The 26616-nt window shown below is 59.4% G+C and overlaps 1 protein-coding gene across 8 annotated transcripts; it reads left to right on the forward strand.

Moving 5' to 3' along the window:
- Positions 1-91: 91 nt before the first annotated feature.
- LOC117653956 (tyrosine-protein phosphatase non-receptor type 11) lies at positions 92-26291 on the forward strand. Of its 8 annotated transcripts, none has more exons than XM_034400019.1 (16): positions 95-530; positions 1035-1078; positions 1496-1560; positions 1697-1739; positions 6223-6345; positions 6703-6891; positions 22138-22300; positions 22398-22574; positions 22655-22802; positions 22886-22965; positions 23043-23195; positions 23284-23451; positions 23529-23712; positions 23795-23946; positions 24079-24419; positions 25404-25554. In XM_034400019.1, exons 4-16 carry the CDS (start codon positions 1705-1707, stop codon positions 25552-25554), a joined length of 2064 nt encoding a protein of 687 aa, XP_034255910.1. In that variant the 5' UTR covers positions 95-530; positions 1035-1078; positions 1496-1560; positions 1697-1704. The 8 variants fall into 8 exon arrangements, 7 of the variants coding, with proteins under 7 accessions (XP_034255909.1, XP_034255914.1, XP_034255910.1 ...); XM_034400020.1 differs by lacking the exon at positions 1035-1078 and adding an exon at positions 1147-1207; XM_034400021.1 differs by having other exon boundaries at positions 95-341.
- Positions 26292-26616: the final 325 nt, after the last annotated feature.

Raw genomic sequence — 26616 nt, forward strand, 5'->3', positions numbered from 1 at the left:
AGAGATCTCATTCCCGTTTTAAATGTTGAAAGTATCGTCCTGTGAAATAACGTTACACTTACCTAACTCATTCTAAAATTCTCGAACGAAACTTCTTACCGATGCTGTTTCCACAGCATATCCTGCATGATACACGCCGCTGAATGCGGTATTCCGTCTCCGTCTGTCACATTTATGTCACATTTCCCAAAAACTCTCCCAAAAAAAATTAGAACTACCCTTTATTGATTTTCTGGTAAAATTTTCAGGGCGCTGGTACTCTGTTTGATTTTACCCGCGTCACTTCTCTCGCTTAAGCTTAATCCGACTTTGTTGTGGCCGCGACTCTCGGAAAAGTTGAGGTAGGGCAGGTAGCTAGCAGACGCCCGTGGTTTGTGGTGTGTCTGTCCCTGCGTGTTGGCAAAGCAAAGGGAAAATGGATGGCAACTAGGCTTGTGCTCGCGTTCGGTCACGAGATGTCTTTTTATGAATTTTCAATCAACATCCGCTTGAATGATTCGGAAGATTCTCCACGGACTTCTTGACAAGAGGTCAGTTAATTTTCAGTAAAATATGGGATTCCACGCCTCGACTTTCTCTAAAGTGAGACGTGTCTAGCCCTAGTGCGCTCGTTGTCCATCTTTTCGTGTTTCCTTCATATGGTTGTCTTGTTAAAATTTAATACTTTTCGTTTGTAAACGTAACTTGTGCGCACCATCTTCTGTGGAGAGGTATTGTCGTCTGTGATTCTTTCGCATCACGAATTTGATTTGAAGGTTACGAAGCGACGAATGTTGGTTCCGACCGTCCCCAAACTCCCCCTTTTCCCATTTGTTTAGTTCAAAATCCATGACTCTGCCACCAAACTCAGCCTCTAACAGGAATCTCATTGGAGTTTCCTGTGACCAATTGTGTGAAGTTGAATGGCAGCTAATTGAAATCCAACACAGCAGCTTTTCAATTACAGCTTTTCTGTTTCCAAGAAATTGTATGAACCAGGTTATGTTTTCTACTGTGTTGTAAAAACGGGTGAAAGCTGTGTTCGTGATTTTCAGGAAGTGTTCCTGATATTCCCATTGAGTACCTTGGCAAAGTAAAGGTAATTAGGATGGTTGTCCCCAAATTGTTTGTAGTATTTAATAGAAAGTTTGTTTTTTCTCGTGGTAGGGTTGTGGCTGATATTGTTGATCGAGCACTTTATCTTGAGGAACTGCTGGAAATAGGACTGGTTCGGACTTTTTTTTTACATTTATGATTATTTTCTTTGTTTTCTTTAGATTAGTTGGGATCTGATTAAAAACTATTTTCTTCATGAATCAAAAGTTTAGATTTCTGTTATATTTCTAAAATATTAATCTTGTTGTACACATCGCATGTTCACTTGTAATCACAGTCTTTTAGTGTATTGTTGTAGTGTTTATCTTTAACATCTTTTTGATTAATGTTCTGCATGAGGTCTAGTGTTGGACTGGTTTGACTTCATTGTAGCCACTATGGTGTATTTTGTCTTTTGCAGGGCTCACCTCGAGAGCGGGAGGGAGGACAACAAGATCCAAGACCTTTCTCAGAACAGTCCTGAAGGTAACTTGTTATGCCAGGCTATGGGCAGTTATGAATTTAAATTCAGTAATCGAATTGAAGTTTGTAATAAGAAACTGAGCCACTGAACCAAACTGTCATTTCTGTCAATAAACAGTTGTTCAACATTTATTTTCAGGACCCAGCATGTATGGCTGTTCGACAGGACGACGGGCTCGAGGGTGAGTGGTTCCCTGTATCTCTCTCTTACATAAATCAAAATGTTAGCAGACAACAGCATGCGGCCCAGGGGCAGAGGCGGATCCAGAAGCGGTCCACGGAGGGGGCATTTTTGCCTACTATCAGGGGCAAAGTACGCCCTTATGCCTACCTATCTCGGTGCGGAGAAAAGGGGGGGGGGCAAAATCCCCCTTCCTTTATCCACGCCTGCCCAGGAGGGGCTGCGTGCATTCATCCCTCACGTGAATGTGGACCAAGGTGGAATCGAGCACGTTTTGGTGGGGCCTTTCTGGTCAGCCGGACCGCGCCTCAATCCTCGGTCGACCTTGCTGGCCTTTGGCTGGCCTTTGGCTGGCCTTCTGCCGAAGCGGGAAACGGGCGGCAGGCGGCGAACCCCGACAGGCAGGACCCCCTGGGGCCGCCTAGGCCGCCTCTGGCAGGACCCGACCCGACCCTTCTTGCCGTCCAAAAATACGAACGGGCAATGTGGGGATGCGGGGCGAGGCGAGGACCGGTCGGCCGCGCTGCCGTACCGCCGTCCGCGCGCCGCCCGGCGGGTAGGCCACCCAACTGGCGCCTTGGAACACGACGCGACGTCGCGGCGGTCGCGGCATTCCATCGTGAAGAAATTACGCGCTGAGGGCGCCTCGGCAAAAGAAAGAACCTTTGGTTTGAAGGCCTGTTATGGAGTCGGGCGGGTTCAGTCGTCGACCTGAACTCGGGAAAACGGACAGGCAGAGAGGGGGAGGGGGGGGAGCGGATGTAGTCGCCCTTGGGATGAGCTGTTTCCGCTCCAGTCGAACGAATAACGAATCGGCGGCACTGCCGGCGACCTGGCGCGCCATTCTGCTGCATTCTGCGGAAACGGCGCGGCCGTCCGACGCACTGCGTCCACTCCACTCGCGTCCTCGTCTGCATTCTGCGTCGAAAACATTAGACATTCACTTCGCGGTAATCCGTTTGCGCTGCCCACATATGCTTCGATGCCATTCTCTTGCCTTCCCTCTCAGGCGTCTTGTCGCATTCCCGACGATATACGTAAAGGAAGGAAGTGGAACCAGCAACTATGCCTCCTTCTAGTGCTCCAAAGATTGCCTCGTCAGTTTCTTACAAAAATGAAAACTTGAAAAAATAATAAGTTTTGAGATGTGCCGAATTGTAGGCCGCAGGGCGGCGTTTGGCCGAGACGCAATTTCTTCCGGAGCTCGATGACGGCGACGTGGTGGCGAGGGCAGGGACCAGGAGGGCGTGGGCGGCTGTTGTTTTGCTCCGGAGGCCACGGTGGGCCACGGTGCCAGCCCGCCGCCACGCGCCGCCACGCCGCGCCGTGCGCCATCCGGGCCATTGGGCGGCCACACGGGGCGCATGATGTGCGGTAGGGCCGTTGACCCAGTCGGGCGGAGTGGATTGCAAGCGGCCAAGCCCGCCCAAGCCGGCTAGGGCCTCTGATTGGGTTTCCGCCCGTCTGGCTGTGGCCCAGCCCAGCGCAGCCCAACGCAAGTGTACGCCGCGGTCCGCGGACGACACGACCGCGAGTCGCGCTAAATTGACGCGACGGAAATCTGGTCGAGGCGGAGAAGGGGGAAGGGGAAGACCTGGACGCGGAGGCGCGACTCTGCGGTCGCCTCGCACACACACACACTCACACACACACACACACAGAGTGATAAATGGAAGAACAAATGGCGCGAGCGAAATGATGGACGGTATGCCGCGGCGGCCCACTGTACTCCCCCTCCATACCTCCCAACTACACACACACACACACACAGCCGTCGATACGTCGGCGGCGCGGTGACTGCGAGACGAGGTGACCCCTGGCGGCTCGTGCCAGCCGGTTTGGTCCAGCCGTGCGTCCAGCCAGGGGGTGGCAACGGCCTAGGCGGCGCGTGAAACGATGCTCCCCGCTCGGGCCGGCGAGCGACGCGCGGCCGACCACTGTGCACGGTGTCACCAAAATCAACATAACCTCATCAAAACTTCATCAAATTGAAAAACCCAGGTCATTTTCAGCATCTACACAAAATTTCCTATTTGTATGTAGTCATGGTTTACAGTTTTAGACCCGTTCAAAATGTTAAATCTCAATTTATAATCAAATTTACCGGCAATTTTAGCCAATTCAATATTTTGCAACGACGAAAAAAGTTATTTCCGTTCGTTTTAGGTCCATACATGCAGCGAGCCGATTGTTGGCCTCCACTTCCCCTATTGCGTAAGCATACTGGAATGCCGATACGACATCTGTGACGGTCACGGTGGCCCATAATGTAATTTGCAAAATTAGACCAAAAGCAGTTAGACTGACTTTGGGAATATTTTTCGTAGCTCTTTCGCACTTGTTTATCGTTCTGCAATAGCCTATACCACGCAGAATTTAATTCTCTATCGCCCTGTGGTAACGGTTTTTCAAACGGACGTTTCAGTTTTCACATTTCGAATTAGTTTTAAAACACTGCAAACTAACCCTAAAAGTACACGTATTTGGTAAAGCTTCACTTGAAGAAACTAGGTGTCGTATCGCAAATCTGACTTCACCACGTTGTAGAGCGGACAATTCTACATGCCCCCGTCAAGTTTCATCACAATCGGTTGATTGGTTTGAATGCTTCAAAGATATTTCAAAAGGCAGACGACGCTTGGGCTTGGCGACGAGTCGGGTCACGCAGCCCAAGTATGAGAAATCGCTGCGGCGGTTATGTCGTCATAGTTGCCGAAAATTGAATGCTGTCATCAAACTAATCAACCTATTGTGATAAAACTTGACGGGGGCATGTAGAATTGTCCGCTCTACAACGTGGTGAAGTCAGATTTGCGATACGACACCTAGTTTCTTCAAGTGAAGCTTTACCAAATACGTGTACTTTTAGGGTTAGTTTGCAGTGTTTTAAAACTAATTCGAAATGTGAAAACTGAAACGTCCGTTTGAAAAACCGTTACCACAGGGCGATAGAGAATTAAATTCTGCGTGGTATAGGCTATTGCAGAACGATAAACAAGTGCGAAAGAGCTACGAAAAATATTCCCAAAGTCAGTTTAACTGCTTTTGGTCTAATTTTGCAAATTACATTATGGGCCACCGTGACCGTCACAGATGTCGTATCGGCATTCCAGTATGCTTACGCAATAGGGGAAGTGGAGGCCAACAATCGGCTCGCTGCATGTATGGACCTAAAACGAACGGAAATAACTTTTATCGTCGTTGCAAAATATTGAATTGGCTAAAATTGCCGGTAAATTTGATTATAAATTGAGATTTAACATTTTGAACGGGTCTAAAACTGTAAACCATGACTACATACAAATAGGAAATTTTGTGTAGATGCTGAAAATGACCTGGGTTTTTCAATTTGATGAAGTTTTGATGAAGTTATGTTGATTTTAGTGACACCAAGCACAGCGGTCGGCCGCTCGTCGCTCGCCGGCCCGAGCGGGGAGCATCGTTTCACGCGCCGCCTCGGCCGTTGCCACCCCCTGGTCCAGCCCCCGGGTGTTGGTGAAGGAGTGGGACGTCGCCGTCGGGCCGACGGGCAGGCCGACGGGCCGTCCGCGCCGAGTGGAAGCCGGGGCGTGCCCCTTTGTATCATCGTCTCCGTCTGCACACCGATCCCGGAGGATCGTTTCGTCGCTCCGTCTCTCTCGATCCGCACGCCCCATGAGTGCGACAGAGACAGAGCGACGCGGCGATCCTTCGGAATCAGGTGGTCCGGGCGGGGCCGGGCGGGGCCGGGCGCCGCGAGCCGGGATGGGCTGTGCGTCTTGACCGAGACCTTGGCGTGCCTGTGGCGTGCCTTGTCCACCCACGCGGCTCCGCGCCGCGCCCTGCCGTGCCCGCCCCGTGACACCTGCGTGCTCCAGACAGATTCCGCGAGTCGTTTTCGTCGCTCTGTCTCTCTCGCACTCATGGGGAGCGAGAGAGACGGAGCGGCGAAATGGACTCGCGGAATCAATCGGCGGCGTGGCGGAGGCGATGTGGTCCGCGGGGTCCTTTACCTTTGCGTCCTCTCAGTGCCTTTCGGTCGTCGTCATCCTCCCCTCATTTCGCTGTCGCGTCCATCACTCGCCAAGCCCGGCCCGGCCCGCCCCGCCCCCCGCGGCCCACACTCCCCTGCATGCGCCGCGTCTTGCCGTGGGGTCGTCGAACGAGCGGCCCGCCTGCCGGCCCGGCCCGGCCCACCCTGGGCAAAACAGTGTAGTAACTTCGCCTTTCGGAAAGTACGCCGAACATCGCTGCCGTTGTTGCCTTTAAATGTCCCCACAGGTAATACCCGCCCCGCTCCGCCCCGCTCGCGGTTCTCGGGTTGCCTTCCACTTACAGTGTCCCCGCCACTGGGGCGTTTCCGCGGGCGACTTTGCCAGCAGACTGATTCTTTTTCGTCGCTCTGTCTCTCTCGCACTCACGAGGCGTCTCGTCCAGGTGCGAGAGAGACAGCGCGACGAAAACGACTTTCAGTCTGCTTGACGGCGAGCTTGTTGTTGTTGCAGATGGTTCCACCCCAACATCAGCGGCGTGGACGCCGAGGTGCTGCTCATGGAGCGCGGCCGCGACGGCTCGTTCCTGGCGAGGCCGAGCCGCTCCACGGCGGGGGACTTCACGCTCTCCGTCAGGTCTGGCTGATTTTTTGAATTTGGCGCTTCGCTCCGTTTGTTTGATTTGTTTTTGTGTTTGTCTTTCGGCGGTGATAGCGTCGGCCAAGGCCATGACTCGGGTTGACCTAGTTGCGGACTTGGCTGGCTTGACCCGCTGGCGCCGCTGGCGGTGCTGCAGGCCGCTCTGTCTCCCTCGCACCCTTGCGGCACGCCCCACGAGTGCGAGAGAGACAGAGCAGCGAGAGCGTGGCGGGCTCGAATTTCCCGCTCGCCTCTATGCTCGCCGCGCCTCGCTGCGGTCCCCCTGCCGCTTTGTCTCGAGTTACCCTATTTGCGAGTGTCTGCCCGCCTGACTGTCTGCCCGACTGCCTGCAGGCGGAACGGCGACGTGACGCACATCAAGATCCAGAACACGGGCGACTTCTACGACCTGTACGGCGGCGAGAAGTTCGCCACCCTGTCCGAGCTCGTCCAGTACCACATGGAGAACCACCTGCGCGAGAAGAACGGCGACGTGATCGAGCTCAAGTACCCCCTCAACTCGGCCGACCCCACCACGGAACGGTAAGTGACATTGACTTGGTGGATCTCCGGGTGCCGCTTTTTCCGGAGAGACGACTAGGCGTTGGCAGTGCGCGGATGTGAGCTCAGTTGGAACTTCTAACTTGAACTTGAGTGGCGGGTGCAGGGAAAAGGTACCTTTCTCGTGGCGACGCGCTGCCCCGCTCAATGGGGACCCCGAGGGCACGGGGTAGCGACGGGGTCAGCTCTTTTTCCATCGATACGCCGTGTAGAGTGCACTGTGCTGCACTGCGCGCGAATGCTAGCATTCCCCGCGCGGCGATACCCCGCGCGTTGAAGTTTCCGTCTGGGTTTTTTCCTCGTTCCGGGGCAGTGCGGGGGTGGGGGCGGCGGGCGGCGATGTTACGCGATGCCCCGCCGCCCCGCGCTTCGTCCCATTGACCCCGGTCCGCGCCGGTCCCCCGGTCGGAAACACACCAGTGTGCTTCTCCGTCGCGAGGCCCGCGACGACGCCCCCGCGCTGCGCTGCGCACCGCGATGATGACCGCCATCTAGGCCTGGGCGATTAATCGAATAATCGAAAATAATCGCGATTATTTTGTTAATCGTCCGATTATTTCAAACCCCCGATTAGTGGTTCGGTAATCGAAGGATTGACCGATTATATAACGATGATCGATTATCGATTAATCGTCTCATTATCGGATATTCTATCCATCACCTGTTCAAATTCTGAGCGGAAAAGTCTTGAAAAGTTTTCAGTTAAGGCACCAAAAACCTGTCTCAGACACTCGAGGTTGCGCCAACGGTCTTCCTATCCTCTTATTGCATGCTATTTTCACAATAGTACGATAGTACCATACAATAGTACCTATAGTACCTAACACAATAGTACCAATAGTACCTAACCTAACCTAACACAATAGTACACAATAGTACCTAACCTTTGTTTGTCAATTTCCAAATAATCGGTTTCCCCCGATTAATCGTTGATTTTCGATTAATCGTGTACGTTTTCGATTACCGACTACCGAACTGCTAATCGACACCAATCGCGATTATTTTATTCATCGGCCGATTACGATTACAACCAATAATCGCCCAGGCCTACCGCCATCACGCTCGGCCGCCCTGCCGGCCGTGGTGGTTCAGTACCGCGCCTTGCCTCAACGCCTTGCTGCAGGCTGATTCCGAGAGTCGCTTTCGTCGCTCTGTCTCTCTCGCACCCGCACGGGACGCCCCATGAGAGCGAGAGAGGCAGAGCGACGAAAACGGCTCTCGGATTCAGTCTGCGGTTCGCGCATCGCCGACACCGTTGTAAGCTAACGGCGCCGGGGGCGTTGCAGGGCGTTGCAGTGGCAGCCCACCCTCCTCGCTCGTCGTTTTCCCCGCGGCTGCCCTGTGCGTGATTTCTCTGTATGACGGGGCGGCGGCCTGCCTTGCCTGCCTGTCCCCCGGGGACGAGCGGCGCGGGGCCGGGCGGCCTGGAGGTCCGCTTGGCTGACGGCCAGCCCTCCGCACCAATTTCGTTACTTCCGCTCCCCGAGACTCTCGACACCGCCGCGACGCGTCGCCGTCGCAGCGACCCCGCCACCCCCAGTCCGCTTTCCCTCATCGTCGCCCCCGGGCCAGCCAGCCAGTCTGGCCCGAGTGTCTCTCTCGATCCTGTACGGGACGCCCCGTGAGGGCGAGAGAGGCAGAGCGACGAAAATGACGAACTCTCGGAATCAGTCTGCTGGCAGGTCCTGGTCCGCCTACGCTACTGCCACTGGCTGCTGGCCGCGCCGCCTCCCTGCCGCGCTGCGCACTAGGCCTTGTTTGTGTGTGTGTGTGTGTGTGCCGCGCCACGTGCCGAACCACACACGCTCACACCAACACACACGCACATCGCTCTGATTAGCGGAGCGGGACGCCCTTGGACCGCCGCGGTGTACGTCCGTGCGCCGCACTGCGCCTCGCTCGGCTTCGCTTTGATGCGCGGCCCGCTGCGCATCCGCTCAATGTAGGGCACGGCGAAGGACCGCCCGCGTCTGTGTGCGAGTGTGTGTGTGTGTGAGGGCACGTGAGTGTGGTCGTGTGCGCTGGTACGCGCACGCGGCGCACGTGCGCAGATGGCGTCAAGATATGCGCCGCCGCCGCTCCTTTGTTTATCGTATGCACGCCGCCTTGCTCGTGCCGTCCGTGCCGTCGCCTAAGTAGGCTGATGAGCGCTCCTTCCGTTATTCGCGGCACTTGGCGGCGATTCGCTGCGATTCGCTGCGATCCGCGGCCGCAGTTCCGAGGAAGGAGAGAAAGAAAACAAACGCGAACGCGACCGAGGCAGAGGCAGGCCGACGCGGGCCCTGCCAACCAACGCCAGGCGATGCGTGGCGATGCGCTGCCAGGGCAGGCAGTGCCCAGTGAGCGCCCCAAGGTCTTCCGGCTGTCGCGTGGCGCATAGTATGCCGTCGCGCGCGTGTGTGTGTGTCTGTGTTTGTGCGTCTGTGTGCGTCCGTCCGCGCGCGTGTGTGTTTGTGTGTGTGTGCGCGCGTTCGCTGGATGTACCCGAGGAGCTGCAGAGTGCCTGCCAGGGGGATATGGAGTCATGTCATGGCGCGGCGGCGCGGCGCTCACTCGAAGGACGGCGCGGAGCGGAAGCCAAGCCCGGGCAAGCCTGGCCGGGGCAAGCCTGGAAGAGGGTGCGCTGGAAGGGGGTGGCGGCAGGCCGGAGGGGCACGCCGCTCTGACGCACGTTTGACGTCACTGGAGGAATGCGAAGGAGACGCCCCCTCCCCCTTGTGGGTCCAGCTTGTCCAGCTCCAGCCAGGCGCACGGTGGTGGGGGTGTCGCTGCACCGCAGGGCTCAAAGCGCAGCACACTGATTCCGAGAGCCGTTTTCGTCGCTCTGTCTCTCTCGCACGCGACGCGCCACGCCTCAGGGTCGAGGCGCCGTGGCGGTAGGCAACGTGCGCACACGCGTGTCCTGCGGGTTTGCCTACCCGGTGAGTGACAGGCGCCTAGGCCGCCGTGGCGGTAGGCAACGTGCGCACACGCGTGTCCTGCGGGTTTGCCTGGTGACAGGGGCCGAGGCCGCGGGCGCCAGTCCTGGCGACGCGTTCTGCGTGTCTCGGGACTCATCGGCCGGCCGGGCGTGGGCGAAGACGGCGAAGACGATGTGCGCAGCGTTCTGGTCCGCGGCGCGGTGGACGAGTGCGAATCCATTTAAGACCCCCTCGCGAGTGGGTGGCGCGACTCGGTTGCGATTAATTGGCGGCTCGGGGAGGGGGGGGCTCCCCCCGCGCCCCTCCGCGGGGCCCCCAGACCCCAGCCAGGTTGGAGCCGCGTCCAGCGAGGCGGGCTGGGCGGGCAAGGCGGCCCCCACGGCGCGGCGCGCGCCGCACGCCGGGCCGCTCCCCAGCCCCAGTCGTGTCTGGTCAGCGCTCGGTGCCGCGTCGTCTGCCGCCGTCTGGTCGCGCTGCCGTCTGCCGCCGCGTCGTCTGCTGCACCGCGTCGTCCCGTCGCCGAGGCCGTCGTCGAGGCCGTCGCGCTCTCCGTCTGAGGGTAGGCAGGCTTTGCTTGACGCGCCTGCTTGACGCCTGGCTTGCTCTCCGCTTGGCAGCATGCCTGGCAGCATGCCGCCGCACCACTGACAAGTCCGCGATGTCTCCGGACGAGGGGCGCGCCGGCGGGCGGGGGAAGGGGCGCGGTAGGAGGCGGCGCAGCCTGCAGGGCCTGCAGGGCCTCGCGCACGGCCTGGCGTACGGCCTCCACGGCCTGCACCACGGCCTCGCCCTGCCCAGCGCCAGGATTGTCCTCGGCACGGCCCTCGGCACGGCCAGGGAGGCCTTCAGGGACCTGGGCAAGGTCCTCACGTTCTTCAAGTGAGTGTCGTAGCGTAGCGCCGCGTAGCGCCGCGTAGCGCGCGTGGCCGCGTCGCCGTTTGCCGGACCCATTTCCCGGTGTGTGTGTGTGTGTGTGTGTGTGTGTGTGTGTGTGTGTGTGTGTGTGTGTGTGTGTCTGTGTGTCTGTGTGTGTGTGTGTCTGTGTCTGTCTGTCTGTCTGTCTGTCCCCCGGGAGAGTGCCGCGCATTAGCATAGAAGACAGGTGTGCGGGGTGGGGGCCCGCTTCGCCCGCTTCCCGGGCATCGTCCATTTGGCACGAGGTGCAACGGGTGCTTCCTGGAACGGGTCGCGCTGCTGCCGCGCTCGGTGCTGGTGACGCTCTGACTCGCGTCGCGTGTTCGCGTCGCCCCGCCGGCGAGCTAAAGGCCGAAGCCGAAGCCACAGGCAGGCCGGCAGGCCGTCTGGACGCGGTCCAGAAGTCCGGCATACGATCGCTGCATGCTCGCGGTCGATTTGCTCGTTAACCGGCATTGTTTATTAATTGTCCTCGCTCGAGTCTACGACGGCTTGGCCTATCCCGGACAGCGTCTGTCTCTCTCTTGCACCTGGTGTGGGGCGTCCCGCACGAGTCGCGAGAAAGAGACGGGGCGGCGACGGCGGTGTGCGGAAAATCAGTGGGCCGGCTGCTGCATGACGAGCCAAATGTCGGCCGGTGGAATGTTTCGGTCCTGGGGCGGCCCCCCCGCCCCGCCCCGCCCAATTAGATGACCACTCATTACCGCGGGCCTCTCCTCCCGTCCTGGCGGCAACTAGCTCGCTTTCCGCGAACCGGACTGGACTGCGCACGAACCTCGAAGATCTCGAACGTCTGGAAGCTGGCCGCGGTGCGGTGACTGGAGCCACTTGGTTTCTGTTTACCTTGTCTCGCGTGTCGCCGCCGTCGTGGCGCACTGGCCGACATCGGGCTGCTGTGCGCCGCGCGTCTGCTTGGCGTCTGCTGCTGTCCCTCCGGCCCCACGTGTTTGGCTCAGGGGCGGTCCCCCTCCCCCTCCCCTCGCTACTTTTGCTCTCAAGTCATATCGATTCCACGCGCTACCATTTTTTGCGGCGTGGGCGCCTGGCCTAGACCACCGCCTTGTCGGCCTGCGGGCTGATTCCGAGCAGTGCCTCTGACGCTGTCTCTCTCGCTCCCCCACGCGACGCCCCATGAGTGCGAGAGGGACAGAGCGATGAGAGCAGTGCTCGGAATCGGTCTGCTGCTCGCTTGGTGTGCTTGGCCAAGCCGGCCAAGCCGGCCAAGCCTTGGCGGTCCGTGGAGTGGAGCCCCCGAGCGCTCCGCCGCGCCCCGCGCTGCTCGGCACACTGATTCCGAGAGTCGTTTTTCGTCGCTCTGTCTCTCTCGCACTAACGGGGTGCCCCGTACAGGTGAAAGAGAGACGGAGCGTCGAAAACGACTCTCGGAATCAGTCTGCTGGCTTTGGCCGGCTTGGCCGGCCGAGCGCCGCGGGCTGCGTCTCCATGGCAACGATCCGCGGCCGTGATCTGATCGGCGAGGTGCAGAGTAGTGTACCCCAGCACGGCCTAGCACGGCCTAGCGCTGGGCTGCGGTCTTTCGGGGAAGCGCGGTGGGCCGCGCGGTGCATCTCGTGTGTTGCCGCTGCCCGGCCGGCCGCTTGGTGCGGGAAAATGATCTTTCTTCTCGTTTTTCTCGGCAGAGGCTTTCTCACCTTTCTCTTTGTCATCTCCCGGCAGGTCAAGTAGGCCTGCTGCGTGTGTTGTGTCGTGTCGTAGGCGAGACGTCGCGTGGCCGGACCGCCGGCCGGGGCGTGCGTGTTGGCGTGCACGGTGCCCCGCACGGGGCTCTGTGGGTGTTTGGGCCGCCTATTGACGGGGCCCAGACGACGGCGGCCCGCTGCAGGTCTCCGTCTCTCTCGCACTCCCGGTGCGCCCCGGAGGGTGCGAGGGGACGGGCACTGCGGCTCTGTGCGTCACGGCAGGACACGGCGGGACGCGGCGCGCGTGACACGCCCCCTCGGCGCGTGACGTCACTCTTCCAGTGTGCGTCCCGGCCGTCCTGGCCGGCGAGGTGTCATCCGTTGTCCTGCAGCCTCCGCGACGCGGCGAGTCGCGACGTCAGTGTCGAAAGAAGAGGCGCTGAAAAAGTGGAGCGATTCGCGACTCGCGGCGCGCGAGTTACGCGGAGGCGTGTCGTGTCTCCGGTGACGTCGGCGGCCTTGTTGGCGACGTGCGTTCGACGTTTGCTTTCCATCCTCTGGATTGTTATTGTTTTGACTGGACTGTACTTTTCCCCGGTACTGACTTTCCGATTCCGCCTCCTCCTCCTCGATGTCGCCCGCGCGCGACGTGGCGACGTTATTGTGCGAGAGTCGGCTCGAATCGGAACACCGCAGCAATGTCTCAATCGGCCCGCTCCGAGGCCCGGCCGCCCAGGCCGCCCAAGCCGCCCAGGGCACCGGCATTGGCAGTGGCGTTGCCGCGCGTTGCCTCGAATCGACCGTTAAGCGGCGTGGGCTTTGCCAGGCTTTGCGCTTTGCAGAGCGAGTCGGCAATTTTAATGTGGAGCACGCGCCGCACGCGCCAAGCCGGCAAGCTCGCGGACGGCCGTTCATTAAATTTGGCTTGTGTGTGTGTGCACACCGTAGAGGTGCAGTCGGTTTGCGTTTTACTGCGTGGAGGGGGGGGGGGGGGGGTATTCGGACGGACAAGTGGGTGGCGGGTTAGGTGCCGTGCCGGGTCAGGGGGCGCAGACAGCGCCACGGAAAGTTTGTCGGCGGAAAAAGAGGAAGGGGGAGAGGCGACTGTCACCTAGTTTCCTGCGAACGTCGTGCCGCCACGCGGCCGCCACGCCCCGTCTGCAGTCCGGCTGGCTGCGCCACTGGAAAACAAACACGTAAAGGGGAGGGGGAGTGGCGTTCGAAACTAGAGTGCGCTGGAGTGTCTGATGACGCGGGGAACTTCATTGTCTGCATTCGCCTTTTTTTTGCTGTGTGTGTGTGTGCGCGTGTGTGCAGAACAAATGACGCGGCCCGACTCCCCTTTCTTCTCGTGACTGGTGAGGTGACGCGGCACTGTGCGTGCGTGTGCGACGCCCACGCGCACGGCAGGGGGGCGAGGCGCGGCGTGGCGGGGTGGCCGTCGTGGCCGTCGTCTGCCGCTTCCGCCCGGAAACGGTGACGAATCGAGCCGGGTTGGATGGTTCAGTTGGTTCGATCGTCGTCGCGGGTTTCCCGGGGTTGCTTGCGATACCTCGCCCCGAGTGTGTGACTCCGCGCGCCGCGGGCCTGCTCCGCCGAGTGAGTGCTCCGCCCCCGCCGGGGACGGTCCGGGGACGGTCCGAGGACGGCTCGGACGGGTACGTCGCCAAAGTTTTCCACTGGCATCGCATGCGTCATGTGTGGCGGTGTGGCGGCGGTCCGCACCTCCAGTGCTGCCGCCACACTGCCACCGGCCACCGCACCGTAAAGTCAAGTGCGGCTATTAGGCTGTTTGTTGACGCCGCCGCCGTGGAGCGGAGCGGCGCGCCGGGCTGCTGTGTGTGCATGCGGCTCCAGGATGGGCACCGCGACGACCACGACGGCCAGGTGCTGTGCCGCGCAGCCGCGCCCCAAGGCCTCTATCGCGCCCCGCCCGGGTCCGCCCCTGTCTGCGTGAGTCAGGCCAGCGAGTCGCTCTCTGTCGCACTCGCGTGGCCCACCGTAAGGGTGCGAGGGAGACAGGGCGTCGAATCGCTGCGAGGCGACGGGGCGCCTTATCGGCTGCAGCGCGTCTTCCTCCTAGCGGACGAGGCGCGCCCGGCGTGCGTCTGAGTCAGTGTGCCAGCGCAGACGATGGGCCGCGGCGGCGACGCGGCCGGCGTGGCGGCAGTGGACAGCGCGCCGGGCCGCCGCCATGTCGATGGAGGCCCTGTGGGACAAGGTGCGCCTGCGGTGGCGCGCCCTCTCGCTGCGGAGGCGGCGGACGCCGAGGTGGTGGACGAGCGACGCCCAACTCCCGCCGTACGTAGAGGTACCTGTGGCGTGGGTTCGACTCCCGGCCCGGGCGCGTTTTCGCCAAGACAGGAAGCAGGGCCGAGGGGCGGGCCACACGACACGCCGCCGTTGCGAGAGGCTTACGAATTGTGCGGCCGTCGGCCTGCGCCTGCCGTCGGTCGGCGTGTTGCGTCACTCCAGCTTGCAGTGGCGTGACACCGGCAGGCCGGGCCTCTAGGCCGGGCCTCCAGGCCGGGCATGCCGAAAGCGGCAAGCGGCCGAAAGCCGGAGTGGTTTGACGTGCCGCCAACTTTGCATAGCCTCGGCCAGCCTCGCGAGTGGCTGGAAGGGGCCGGCCACGGCACGGCTCAATAGGCCGATTCCGAGAGTCTCTCCGTCCTTCTCGCACCCACGCGGGGCGCCGTATGAGTGCGAGGGAGACAGAGGAATCAGTCTGCAGCACGGCACCGCCGCCGCATACCCCGACGACGACATGGTGCCCGTGACTTTTTCCGCGAAAGATGCGATCGGGTCGGGGCTCGGCTATGGCGATTCTGCTTCTGCGGCGTGCGTGCGCATCACGGTGTGCCTGCATGGCCAATGCATGCGGCGGCTAGCGGCGGCCTGCCCAGAGGATTGCGTACTCGCACCGCGTGCCGCGCAGTGCCGCGCAGTGCCGCTTCTCCTGGGATGGGATGGTCGCGGAGGCGTGGGAATCCGGCGCGGCGTGCTCGCGTGTTCGCGGAATGGCTGGCCGCCGCGTCGCCCGGAGTGTGTCAGCGAGACGTGGTCGCCGTCGTGATTCAGTCTGATTCATGCGGGCCGCCGTCGCCGCAGTGCAGGCCCATTGATGGCGCTCCTGGAGCCCCCGTGGGTGCAGTCGCAGTGGCGTGGGGAAGAGGGGTCAGGGGTTTCATGACCCTCCCTCCTCCTCCTTTTGGCACTAGACAGCCGCCTGGAAGTTTGGCCAATTGAGACTGACACATACCGCCTGAAAATAGGCCTAACTTCAAAATTCCCGCTGACGGTGGCGATGCGTGGCGCGGCGGAACCTACAGGATTCAAGGATCCCGTTGCGGCGACCTGGACGCTGTTTTCCTTATCTCCTACCGTATTTTTCTTTAACTAATCAACAATTAACATTTAAACTGATGGTTTTATGCGCGCGTTCCCCGCGACGGCGATGCAATCGTCGGCCGGCTGGCAGGCAGGCAGCCCGGCAGCCCTGAGTCGCCTGCCTCGCCGGCCGGTATGGTATGACATGGACACATGGAGTCGTTCACCCGGCGAGGGTCTGCAGCGCTGCTGGCCGAGCCGCGCGCCGCGCCAGAGCCGCCTCGGCCTGCCGCAGAGCCTGGCCGAGCAGGACCAAGGCCGGCGGGCGGCGCCAGGACGGCCGGACGGGCCGCACAGTGGGCCAGAAGACTGGTGGAGGCGGCCAAAACTCCAGACGAGTTTTGAGCTCCAGAGTCGCTAATCAGGGCTCGAACCGAACGTGTGACCCCACTAACGGATTCCGCGTTCGGAGAGCGATCCTTTGGTGGGGTCACGCGTTCGATTCGAGTCCCATTTGGCGACGCTGGAGCTCAAAACGCGTCTAGAGTTTTGGCCGCCTCCACCGGTCTTCTGGCCCACTGGGCCGAACCTGGACGGGGGCGCCGGCACGAGCAACGGCAGCAGCGGTCCGGCCAGAAAGGTTAGGCTGGTTAGGCCTGCTGCAGTGCGGACTGATTCGTTTCGTCGCTCTGTCTCTCTCGCACTCGTGGAGCGTCTCGGAGCGGTGCGAGAGAGAAAGACGCGATCCTTCGGAATAGGGCGGCGGGAGCGCTTCGCAACGAAATGAGTCGCCTTTTTCATGGCTCGACTTGGGGTGCTGTGGAAATGGCGTCGTCGGGGAGGTGCTGGCCGGCCCCAAGCCCGCCCCGAGCCTCGCCCTGTCGCCAGGCCGCAGGGCCACCAGGCTTGTGCAGGCCTTTATCTAGCGCGCCGACAAGGTGCTTAGCGCTGCGACCGGTGCGCTTGCGATACTCCCGAAGATTATGGACGGCCGACTTATCTGTCGGTGTCAAGGTCACTGCATCTCGCGGAGCCCGCGGAGCGGCCGAGTGCGGCGCGGACGGCTGCCTCTCCCTCTCCCACTCCCTGCAGCCGCCACCACCTCGCCGTTGCGCCTTATATAGACGCGTTTTCCTGCCTCGGCCACCACTGCCTTAGTTTCTCTGGTGCTGCGGCGGGGCGGGGCGGGGCGGCTGGAGGCTCCAGCCGCGGCGCGGAAGGCACGCCACGCCACGGCACGGCAAGGCGGCACGGGGACGCGCCGACGCCGATGGCCGATGGCCGATGGCCCCGCCCGGCCGCGCTGGCTGGGCGTTCCCGCGGCGTTCCTGGCGTTCCTCTGCGGACCGATTCCGAGCTCTGCCTTCGTCGCTCTGTCCCTCTCGCACTCACGGGGCGAGAGTGGCTGCTGGGCCGCGGTGCTCTCCGCTCCGGATCTGATCGCTTCGCTTCCATTACGTCTGTCAATCAAGCGGCCTGTGCGTGCGTGCCCACTGCGTGCCCACGCCGGCCGGCTGATCCCGAGCAGTGCCTTCGTCGCCCTGTCTCTCTCGCACTCACGGGGATGGCCCGCAGGGAGAGAGACAGTGGAAGAATCGGCCAGCCCGCGCTGGGTGGCGGCGGCACGGCGGCACGAACTAGTTTGGCCGGGGCGCGGTGCGGCGTGGGCGGACAGGGCGGACCCCCCGAAAGACACGAGGCCAATTTCCCGTCAACGAGGCCTGGGCCAAGCCTGGGCCAAGCCTGGGCCAAGCCTGGGCCGCGTCCTGGACCGAGTGCCTGGACCGCTTGGACCCGACCACCTGGACGCTGGGCATGGGCAGACGACGGGGTCGTGCCGGCCGCGTCGGCCGAGCCGCGGGCCCCCAGCTCCAGCCCGTCGTGCTTGGTGTCGTGCTGCATGGCCAGGCCGGGCCGTGGCCGCGCAGTACAGTCCGCGTAATGTTCGGCCGTTGACATCCGTGTTCGTTTTTGGCCGGCGCAGTGGCGTGGCCTTACCCGGCCCCTGCCCCCTGTGCACACACGCACACACACTCACACTCACTGACTGACTCACTCACACACTCACACCAGTGGCAGTGGCGAACCACGGCTGGAAAATAGGATGAGAGCGCCCCCTGCTGTCATCTCTATCTCTGGCCTGCGAAAAATATTAGTATCTTTTGTGTGTGTTTGTCCAAAAGTTGTCCGCCGAGTCGGTCAGAGTATGAGGTTTCTGTGAGTGTGTCGGCGGGTTCCTTCCGCCTCGGTCTCCCGGCGTCGTGGCTCCATTTGAATCGCTTTGCGAGAGGCTCGTAAAATGCCTAGTAGTTCCTGTCGCCGCGGCGGCCACCACCGCGGAGTGGCGCGGAGTGGCGACGGCGCCTGGTTATGGGGTCGCGGCTGGTCGCGGCGTGGCGCGGCGTGGCGCGCCCGAGGTGGGTGTGTCCGCGCGGCGCGGGGACGCGGAGACCACATGGCTGTCTCGGCAGTGCCGCCTTCTCTTCCGCATTTCCTCTCCTCCTCCGCCACCCCCTCCTCTGCCTCCCGCTGGACGGCGCGGCTGTCCTGTCGAGGGCCTTCCCTCTTGCCCGCGTGTCCTGCGACCTGCACTGCAGGCTGATTCCGAGAGTCGTTTTCGTCGCCCTGTCTCTCTCGCGGTTATTCGGGGCGCCCCTTGAATGAGTGCGAGAGAGACAGGGCGACGAAAACGACTCTCGGAATCGGTGCGCGGCGGCACTGCTACTCTGGAAGGCGGCACGCGACGCCGCAGTGCAGCCCGACGCACTCGATCGGCTCCGCCAGCACACGGAGCACTGTCTCTGCCTCTGTCGCTCCCTTCCGGCACGCCCCACGAGTGCGAGAGAGGCAGGGCAATCGGCCTGCACGCACGCGGGGCGCACGCGGGGCGCGGCGAGATTGTTTTGGCGAATCAATATGCGCGGCCAGCGCGCTGACGGCCTGACGGCCCGGGCGTCTGTGTCTGTTTTCTCGGCCTACGTGCCCTCGCCGCGCTCGCCGTCCTCGCCCACGTGTGCAGCACGGCCGCCACGTGACGCCCGACGCGTGGCGCGGCCAGGGCGGCCAGGGCCCGGCGGTCCGTCCGGCCGCGACATCCTCATGCCCAACAGGACGTCCTCACGTCGGCGCGCCCCGCGCCCCGCCTGCCGCCCCGCCGTGGTCGCGTCGCGGCGCGTAAACAAGCACGGCATCGCGCTGCAGGCTGATTCCGAGAGGCGTTTTCGGCGCGCTGTCTGTCTCTGTCGCACTCGCAGGGCGGCCCCTGTGGCTGCGAGAGAGACAGCGCGACGAGAACGACTCTGGGAGTGGGTCCGCTGGCGCGCTGGCGCTAATGTGAGCACCGCGCTGTGGACACGGACGTGACGATACGTGACCGCGCACGGGCTGGCGGGGCTGGACGGCGATGAGGACGCGTCCTGGTTGGGCCGGCCCCACCTTCTTCGAGGGCTCCGCGGCTTCGCGTCCTCGCGCGGTGCTGGCCGCCTTGTGGCAGTGCAGCAGACTGATTCCCCCGAGTCGCTCTGTCTCTCTCGCTCTCATATGGCGTCCTGCACAGGTGCGAGAGAGACAGAGCGACGAAAATTCCCTCCGGAATGGGTCCGCCGCACGCTGCTGACGGTGTGCTCGTCGCCGAGGATGCGCCGCGCGGAGGAGACGGCGGACTCGCCATTGTGCCCACCCGGGCCGTCTTGCTGCAGACTGATTCCGAGAGCGGTTTCGTCGCTCCGTCTCTCTCGCACCTGCACGGGACGCCCCTTGAGTGCGAGAGAGACAGAGCGACGAAAACGACTCTCAGTCTGCTGGGCCCCCACCCACCCGGTGAGGCCACCGCCGCTACTGATGGGCCGCAATGACAATGCCGCAATGCGCGGCGCGACGTACCGCGGCACCGCGGCGCACAAAAAGAAGAATAAAACGGGCGGGAAAAAAGAAGTCGGTAAACACTTGGCGGCTGTTTATGGTAATGTTGACGTTCGGCAAAGTCGCCGAAAATCACGTGGCTCGGCGCGGCCTCCTTCGCCTCGGCGTGGCGCGGCGCGGCGTCGCCTGGCCTTGGTGCACCACGGTGGCGGCCGCGACGCCAAGTACTACGTGCCGCTGCTGTGGAATGGCTGCGCGGCAAGGCGGCAACGCGCGTCGCCCCCCGGCGTTATGGGCTCTGACCCGCCGGCGCTTTGGCTGACGCCTCCTGAAGTGACGGACACTTCTTGTTTATCTTCGATCGCTGCTGCTGCGGCGGCGGCTGCTGTGTGTACGTCCTGCATGTGAGGGGCACGGCACAGTGGGCCAGAAGACCGGTGGAGGCGGACAAAACTCTAGACGCGTTTTGAGCTCCAGAGTCGCTAAATGGGACTCGAACCGAACGTGTGACCCCACCCATGGATTGCTCTCCGAACGAGGAATCCATTGGTGGGGTCACACGTTCGGTTCGAGTCCCAGTTAGCGACTCTGGAGCTCAAAACGCGTCTAGAGTTTTGTCCGCCTCCACCGCTCTTCCGGCCCACTGTGCGCGGGACGGACGGGCGCCCCGTCGAAGTGACGCCGAGGCCTGCCGTGCTGTGGGGCCGGGGCGTCGCCAGCACCTTCAGCACGGCAATTGGCACCTCCTGCTGCAATGGCGACCGTGCCGTGTTGTCGTCAGCGGGGCTGGCTGGGGCCTTACCCGTCCGACTAATTTGCGAAAACAGGCGAGGCACCTGGAGACGGTTCGGGTGCTTGCCCACTCAGTTTGCCTCGACGTGCTCTTGGGCATGCCTGCGCACTGATTCAGAAAGTGGTTTCCGTCGCTCTGTCTGTCTCGCACTCGTGGAGCGTCCCTCACGGGCGCGAGAGGGACGGAGCGACGAGAGCGACTCTCGGAATCGGTCGGCGGCACCTGTTGACCGCTGGTTGTGGGTACGGCCCACCGCAGCAGTGCTTTCCTCGCTCCGCGGACGCAGCGGACGCGTCTCCGTCTCTGTCGCACTCGTGGGGCGTCCAGGACGGTCCTGGAGGGTGCGAGAGAGAGACTGCTCGGCCGACGCGGTGGCGGAGGGACTTCCCCCTTTTTCTGCGTGGCTCCGGAGTCCGCCGCGCTCCGCGCTCTCCGGAAGCGCATAATGGATGTCGATGGACGTGGACGTGTGTGCGCTCCAGCGTCGCTCCAGCGTCGCGCCGTGACGTCAAAGCCGCCATCGTGGCGTTATGCTATTTTTAGCGCCGTTTATCTTCGTCGCTCCTGTTCCAGTCCGTCCCCGTCCATCGTCCATCCTTGTCCAGCGGTGGCGCGGCGGTGGCGTTGGCGGTCACTGCCAGCATCAAAACAGACAGGCATCGCGTCGGTGTGACGGGCCGGCAGGGGCCGGGGAAGGGAGGCGCGGAAGTGGACGTGACGGGCCGGGACGGTGGCGACGCAGGGAAGGCCCTGTGGTGTGGAGCCGCCGTGCCGCCGTGCCGCCGTGCCGCGCCACGTGACTGCACTTCCTGCCTGGCCCCGCCTAGCGCTGTGCTGCAGTATAGACTGATTCCGAGAGTCGTTTTCGTCGCTCTGTCTCTCTCGCACCCATGAGGTGTACCGTGTAGGTGCGAGAGAGACAGAGCGACGAAAACGACTCTCAGTCTGCAGTAGTGCCCCGCCCGACTGGACGCGGGCGGCCTGGACGGGCGGCCTGCAGACTGATGCCGAGAGTCGTTTTCGTCGCTCCGTCCCTCTCACACTCTCGGGGCGTCCCCTGTGGGTGCGAGGGAGACAGGGCGACGAAAACGACTCTCGGATCGGAATCAGTCTGCGGGACCCCGGCGATGTGGACCGGGCGGCGAGGCTGACGGCCGCTCTCCGCTCCGCGCCAAGCAGGCCGTGATGCAAGAGAGCGTAACGACCAGGCCTGGCTTTGTGCCGCACTCGTTTGGCTCGCGAGTCGCGACGCAGCGCTGCGCAGTGCGGACCGCGGGCTGGGAGCTGCGGGCTGGGGCGGTGCACTGTGCGGGGCGGCGTGGCCGCGGCGCCGCCGGACACAGAGAGGCAAGGCACGCCGGGCCGGGGCCGGCCAAGGTCCTCGCTGCCTTGCTGCTCGCTGCCCATGCCCGGCAGTTGCTGTTGCACTCGCTGCATCCTGGGATGCATCCTGAGATGCGGCCAGCAGACTCATTCCCAGAGTCGTCTCTGTCTCTCTCGCACTCATGGAGCATCCTGATTAGAGACGGAGCGACGAAAATGACTCTCTGAATCAGTCTGTCTGCTGGGTGCCAACTGCTCGTAAGCGTGCAGAGCAAAACGCGGGGGGAGTGGGGGACTGTAACAATTTCTGCATTTTCTTGTGAATGAAATGGGATTAGGCTGTTTAACACTTGTAACAACTATTTTAACAACTCCCAGGAAATTTTGACATCAACATGTGGCTATGTACTATTTAATGTGGTTTCTCTTTCTTTTGTTTGTTTAGGTGGTTCCACGGACATCTCTCGGGCAAGGATGCAGAGAAGTTGATCTTGGACAAGGGCAAGAACGGCAGTTTTCTGGTCAGGGAGAGTCAAAGCAAACCTGGAGATTACGTCTTGTCCGTGCGAACTGACGACAAAGTGACTCATGTCATGATTCGGTGTCATGTGAGTTTTTGCTATCCATCTATCCATCGTTCGTTGCGACTGTGTCCATTGCTGCGTCGGATGTTGTTTAATGTGGGGTTGTTCTCTTTTATTTCAGGAGAGATTTTATGATGTGGGGGGTGGCATGAAGTTTGACAGCTTAAGTGAATTAATTGAATACTACAAAAAGAATCCTATGGTGGAGACAAGTGGTACAGTTGTTCATCTCAAGCAGCCATTCAACGCCACTCGCATCAATGCTTCTGGTATCGATAGCAGAGTAAAAGAGCTACAGGTATGTTATTTTTCTTGAGTATTTCAATGTATTTCGAAGTGTTGGCATGGTGACTAACTCTGTCTTACTTTAATTTTTAGAAAGAGAATGGACTCTCCATGGGGAAAGCTGGCTTTTGGGAGGAGTTCGAGTCATTACAACAGCAGGAGTGCCGCCACTTATTTTCACGGAAAGAAGGTCAAAAGGCAGAAAATAGGAACAAAAACCGCTACAAAAACATTCTTCCTTGTAAGACCTAGATACATATTTTCACAATGAATGTTTTACTTCATTTAATTTTGCTCATACAAATTTCTTCTTCTTTTTTATAGTTGACCACACAAGAGTAAAGCTAAAAAATATTGACCCCAATGAACCTGGAGCTGAATATGTTAATGCCAATTACATTAAAGTAAGTTAAAGACATAAAATTTGGTTTTGAAAAAAGATAGAGAAACATTTTTTTTATTGATTTTGTTGTCTACTTAGCCTGAAGAAGAAACATTGCCAAATGGACCACCGAAACATTATATTGCTACTCAAGGTTGTTTACCTAGTACCATGGGCGATTTTTGGCACATGGTATGGCAAGAAAATACTCGAGTTATTGTTATGACGACAAAAGAAGTTGAAAGAGGAAAGGTAAGCCTAGCATTAAAATATCCATTTTCTTTTTGGTTTACACTTGTTTTGCCTGCATATTGTCTACTTATGTTTTTCTCTTTCCCAGAACAAATGTGCAAGGTACTGGCCTGAGGAAGGGCAGTCAAAAGAATACAAAAAAACTAAAGTTAAAAATATATTAGAGTCAAAAACTGCAGATTACACACTGAGGGAATTTTCTGTGTCAATGGAAGGTTCTGATGAAGAACGGAAAGTTTATCACTACCATTTCCAGGTAATTATTGTTCATTATTTGCTGTCTCACTTATGAATTTTATTTGACCAAACACACTTCTTTTATTATTTTGACAGGCCTGGCCTGACCATGGTGTCCCCGCGGACCCCGGCTGTGTGCTGAATTTCCTTCATGATGTAAATGCCAGACAAGAGTCCATTGTTGGTGCTGGCCCAGTCTTGGTGCATTGCAGCGCAGGCATTGGAAGGACTGGCACATTTATTGTTATTGACATGATCCTCGATCAAATTAAGAGATTAGGTAAGAGCACACACAATTCAAATCCCTTTTGTGTTAGTGTCGACCCAGTTTGTAATTAAATATTGCATCTCTTCCACTCCAGGTTTAGACTGTGAAATAGACATTCAGAGAACGATTCAGATGGTACGATCTCAGAGGTCCGGAATGGTTCAGACAGAAGCACAGTACAAATTCGTGTATCTTGCAGTGCAGCACCATATTGAGACAGCATCACATAGAAAACAAGCCGAACAGGTCAGTAGGTCCCCACTAGCTGGAGCCGTCGTTTTCGTCGTTCCATCTCTCGGGGACGCCCCATGGGTGCGAGAGAGACAGAGCGACGAAACGGCTCCGACTGACGGCCTGCCTTGCCTGTCGCCGTTACAGAAAAGTCTGCAGCTGGGCCGCGAGTACACCAACATCCGCTACTCCAGCGAGGTGGTGACGCCCGCCTCGCAGAACGCCACCACGCTGGCGAGCACGCTGTCCGACGCCAGCCTGTCCCGCTCCACCACGTCCATCCCCGGCGCCACCGCCACGGCCACGGCAGCCTCCTTGGCCTCGCTGGCCTCGGGCGGCAGCGTCGTGGGGGTGTCGAGCGGCACACTCCTCCGCAGCGTGTCGAGCTCGGCGAGCTCTGAGCGCGCCGGCCACCACGCCGGCCACGGCGGCCACGGTGGCGGTCATGTCGGCGGCATGCCGGCGAGCAGTGACGCACATCTGCCCAGGTATGGCGCCGTGCCTGTTGCCGTATCCCCACCCAAGGTGGTGCGCGTGCGCCGGCTCTTGTCGTGGGTGTAGTTGAAGTTGGTCAAGCTGTGATGCAAGCGGGATGCGAGCGAGATCGCGAGCATGCAAGCGCGATGCCGCGATGCCGCGATGCGAGCAGGGAGACGGGAGACGACGCGCAGGGCGCAGGCAGTCGCAGATGCAGTCGCAGGCAGTCGCTGGCTCTGGCAGGCTGGCAGGCGAGCCCAGAGCCCAGGCCACTCACCGTTCCGTCCCCCGGACAGGGAGCGAGCGAGTGAGTTCCAACGGATTTGCTCAGTCCCCTTTTGGTCTTTGTCCTTTAACTCTGTGCCCTTTAGCTCTCGGTTCTGAGAGAGCCTGCTCGATTCCCTCTCCTCTCTGCATATTGTACTCGACTTGGATCCTCAAGTTTCAGTCGATTAATGCTGACTTAATTTTTCTTAACAAAAGAGTGAAGACTGACTTGTTTCTTTGCCTTTGCAATGTTTTATCCATTGGCGTTTAATGTTTCACAATGCGATCCTGCTCTGCTATCTGCTCTCTCGTCTCCCTGTCCTGCTATTTCCCTCATTGATGATAGTCACTCACTTTGTCTATCAACATCATTGCTGTGCCTTTGATCACGAATGTTGCGTCTCAAGCCACAGATTTGGTTTGACTGGTGTTGTGGTTTGATTTCAATATTTCTTTCTTCTCTTCAGCATTCATGTTGTCAATGGTGGTTGTGTCATTCAGTGCCCTTTCCTTGCTATTCATCTCCAACTTAACTATCCTCGTCTTGTAACTGCAACAATCTTCCAACTATTTACATTCCCTTGTCCTAAAAAGTGTTGTACTTGAGATGTTTGCTGCATTCCCTTCTTTCCCTTCTGGAGTTTTCCTTTGCCTTATAAATCAAATTTTTTTTTTAGGCTCTCTGGTGTATCATTTCTAACCCTTTCGTGTTTTGCATCCTTTTCCAGGCCTCCAGATGAAATTCCCAGGACAATTTACGAGAACATTCCAATAAAAGAGCGCAAGATATCGACTAACAGTCATGTCCTGAGCCCGGCTCCCGCGGCAGGGGTGTCGACGGGCGCCCCGCCGCCGCCTCCTCCACGCAAGGGGACGTGATCGCTGCGACAGTCTGCGGCCTGCTCCCCTCCTCGCCTGCTCGTCCAGGACTCGCCCAGGACCCTCCAGGACCCTCCAGGCTCCAGGACACTCCAGGACTCGGTCCACTCCTGCGCTTGCTAAGCTCTCCTTCGAGCGGTGTCTGTCTGTGCCAAGCGTCGAAATTTACGAGGAATCTGTTAATGTAAATTTGGAAGCTTGACTCAGTGTGTGCCCAAGAAGTGACATTTTTTTTAGACACTGTTAAAAGACCAATAAGATTGGCCTCATGGTTTTTTCTTTTGTTGATTTTTTTAATTATTATTATTATTACTATTATTATTATTGTATTCTTATTTTTGCTTGATGCTTACTGATTTTTGGCTGTGGGGTTGGGGTACGTGGGGTGGATCGGTTCGGCCGCACCACGGTGACCCAGGACCAGGCTTGTGTATATGTACATACCTGTGTGTCGAACACGAGTGATATCAACTGTGACCCGCACTCTGAATTGTGATCATTATTGTTAAAAGTGTGTGTGCGCTTCGAGAGAGAGTGAAATAGACTAAAAGAGAAAGTCAAATGTTTGTGTATGTCTGTATTTGTGTGAGTGGTTGTGTGCAATGCATGGGCAGGGAGGGGTAGGGGGGGTAGAGTATGTGTCGAGCATCTGCCAACATTTATGTGTGCGTGTGTGCTGAAATGAATATATGATGAAGATAAAAATATATCAAATAAAGAAGTCATACAGAAGTAAACATGTCTAATTTTTTTCATCTGCAATACCTCCTTTATTCTCACCATTACCTTTTCAGAAGTCAGCGTAAAAGCTGGGGCACTAGTTTGTGTGATTGGCGAGGATTGGTTCGGTGTACGGTTCGAGCTTAGGGACACCCAAGTCCAGGACCGCAGCCCATCAGGGGCCAGATTCAGCATTCGCACAAAACCTCTCAGCCACCATAACCACGGGGACAGGCCTACTGTCAGGCCCACTGAAGACCGTGCGCGGCGCCGCAGCCGCGCAACCCTTGCTGCTCCCGTGTCGGCTGGGCTGCCTACCCGTCCGTCGGTAGGCGCACGGGG

Source organism: Thrips palmi, unplaced genomic scaffold, assembly GCF_012932325.1.
Source record: "Thrips palmi isolate BJ-2018 unplaced genomic scaffold, TpBJ-2018v1 HiC_scaffold_8, whole genome shotgun sequence".
In the NCBI taxonomy this organism is placed as follows: domain Eukaryota; kingdom Metazoa; phylum Arthropoda; class Insecta; order Thysanoptera; family Thripidae; genus Thrips; species Thrips palmi.

What these genes read in the sequence shown, in the direction of transcription:
- LOC117653956 (XM_034400018.1), top strand. Translation starts at nt 493, where the DNA reads ATGATTCGGAAGATTCTCCACGGACTTCTTGACAAGAG. An exon ending in ACAGGACGACGGGCTCGAGG is followed by an intron (nt 1,740 to 6,222) that starts GTGAGTGGTTCC and finishes TTGTTGTTGCAG; the next exon opens with ATGGTTCCACCCCAACATCA. An exon ending in ATAGAAAACAAGCCGAACAG is followed by an intron (nt 23,947 to 24,078) that starts GTCAGTAGGTCC and finishes TCGCCGTTACAG; the next exon opens with AAAAGTCTGCAGCTGGGCCG.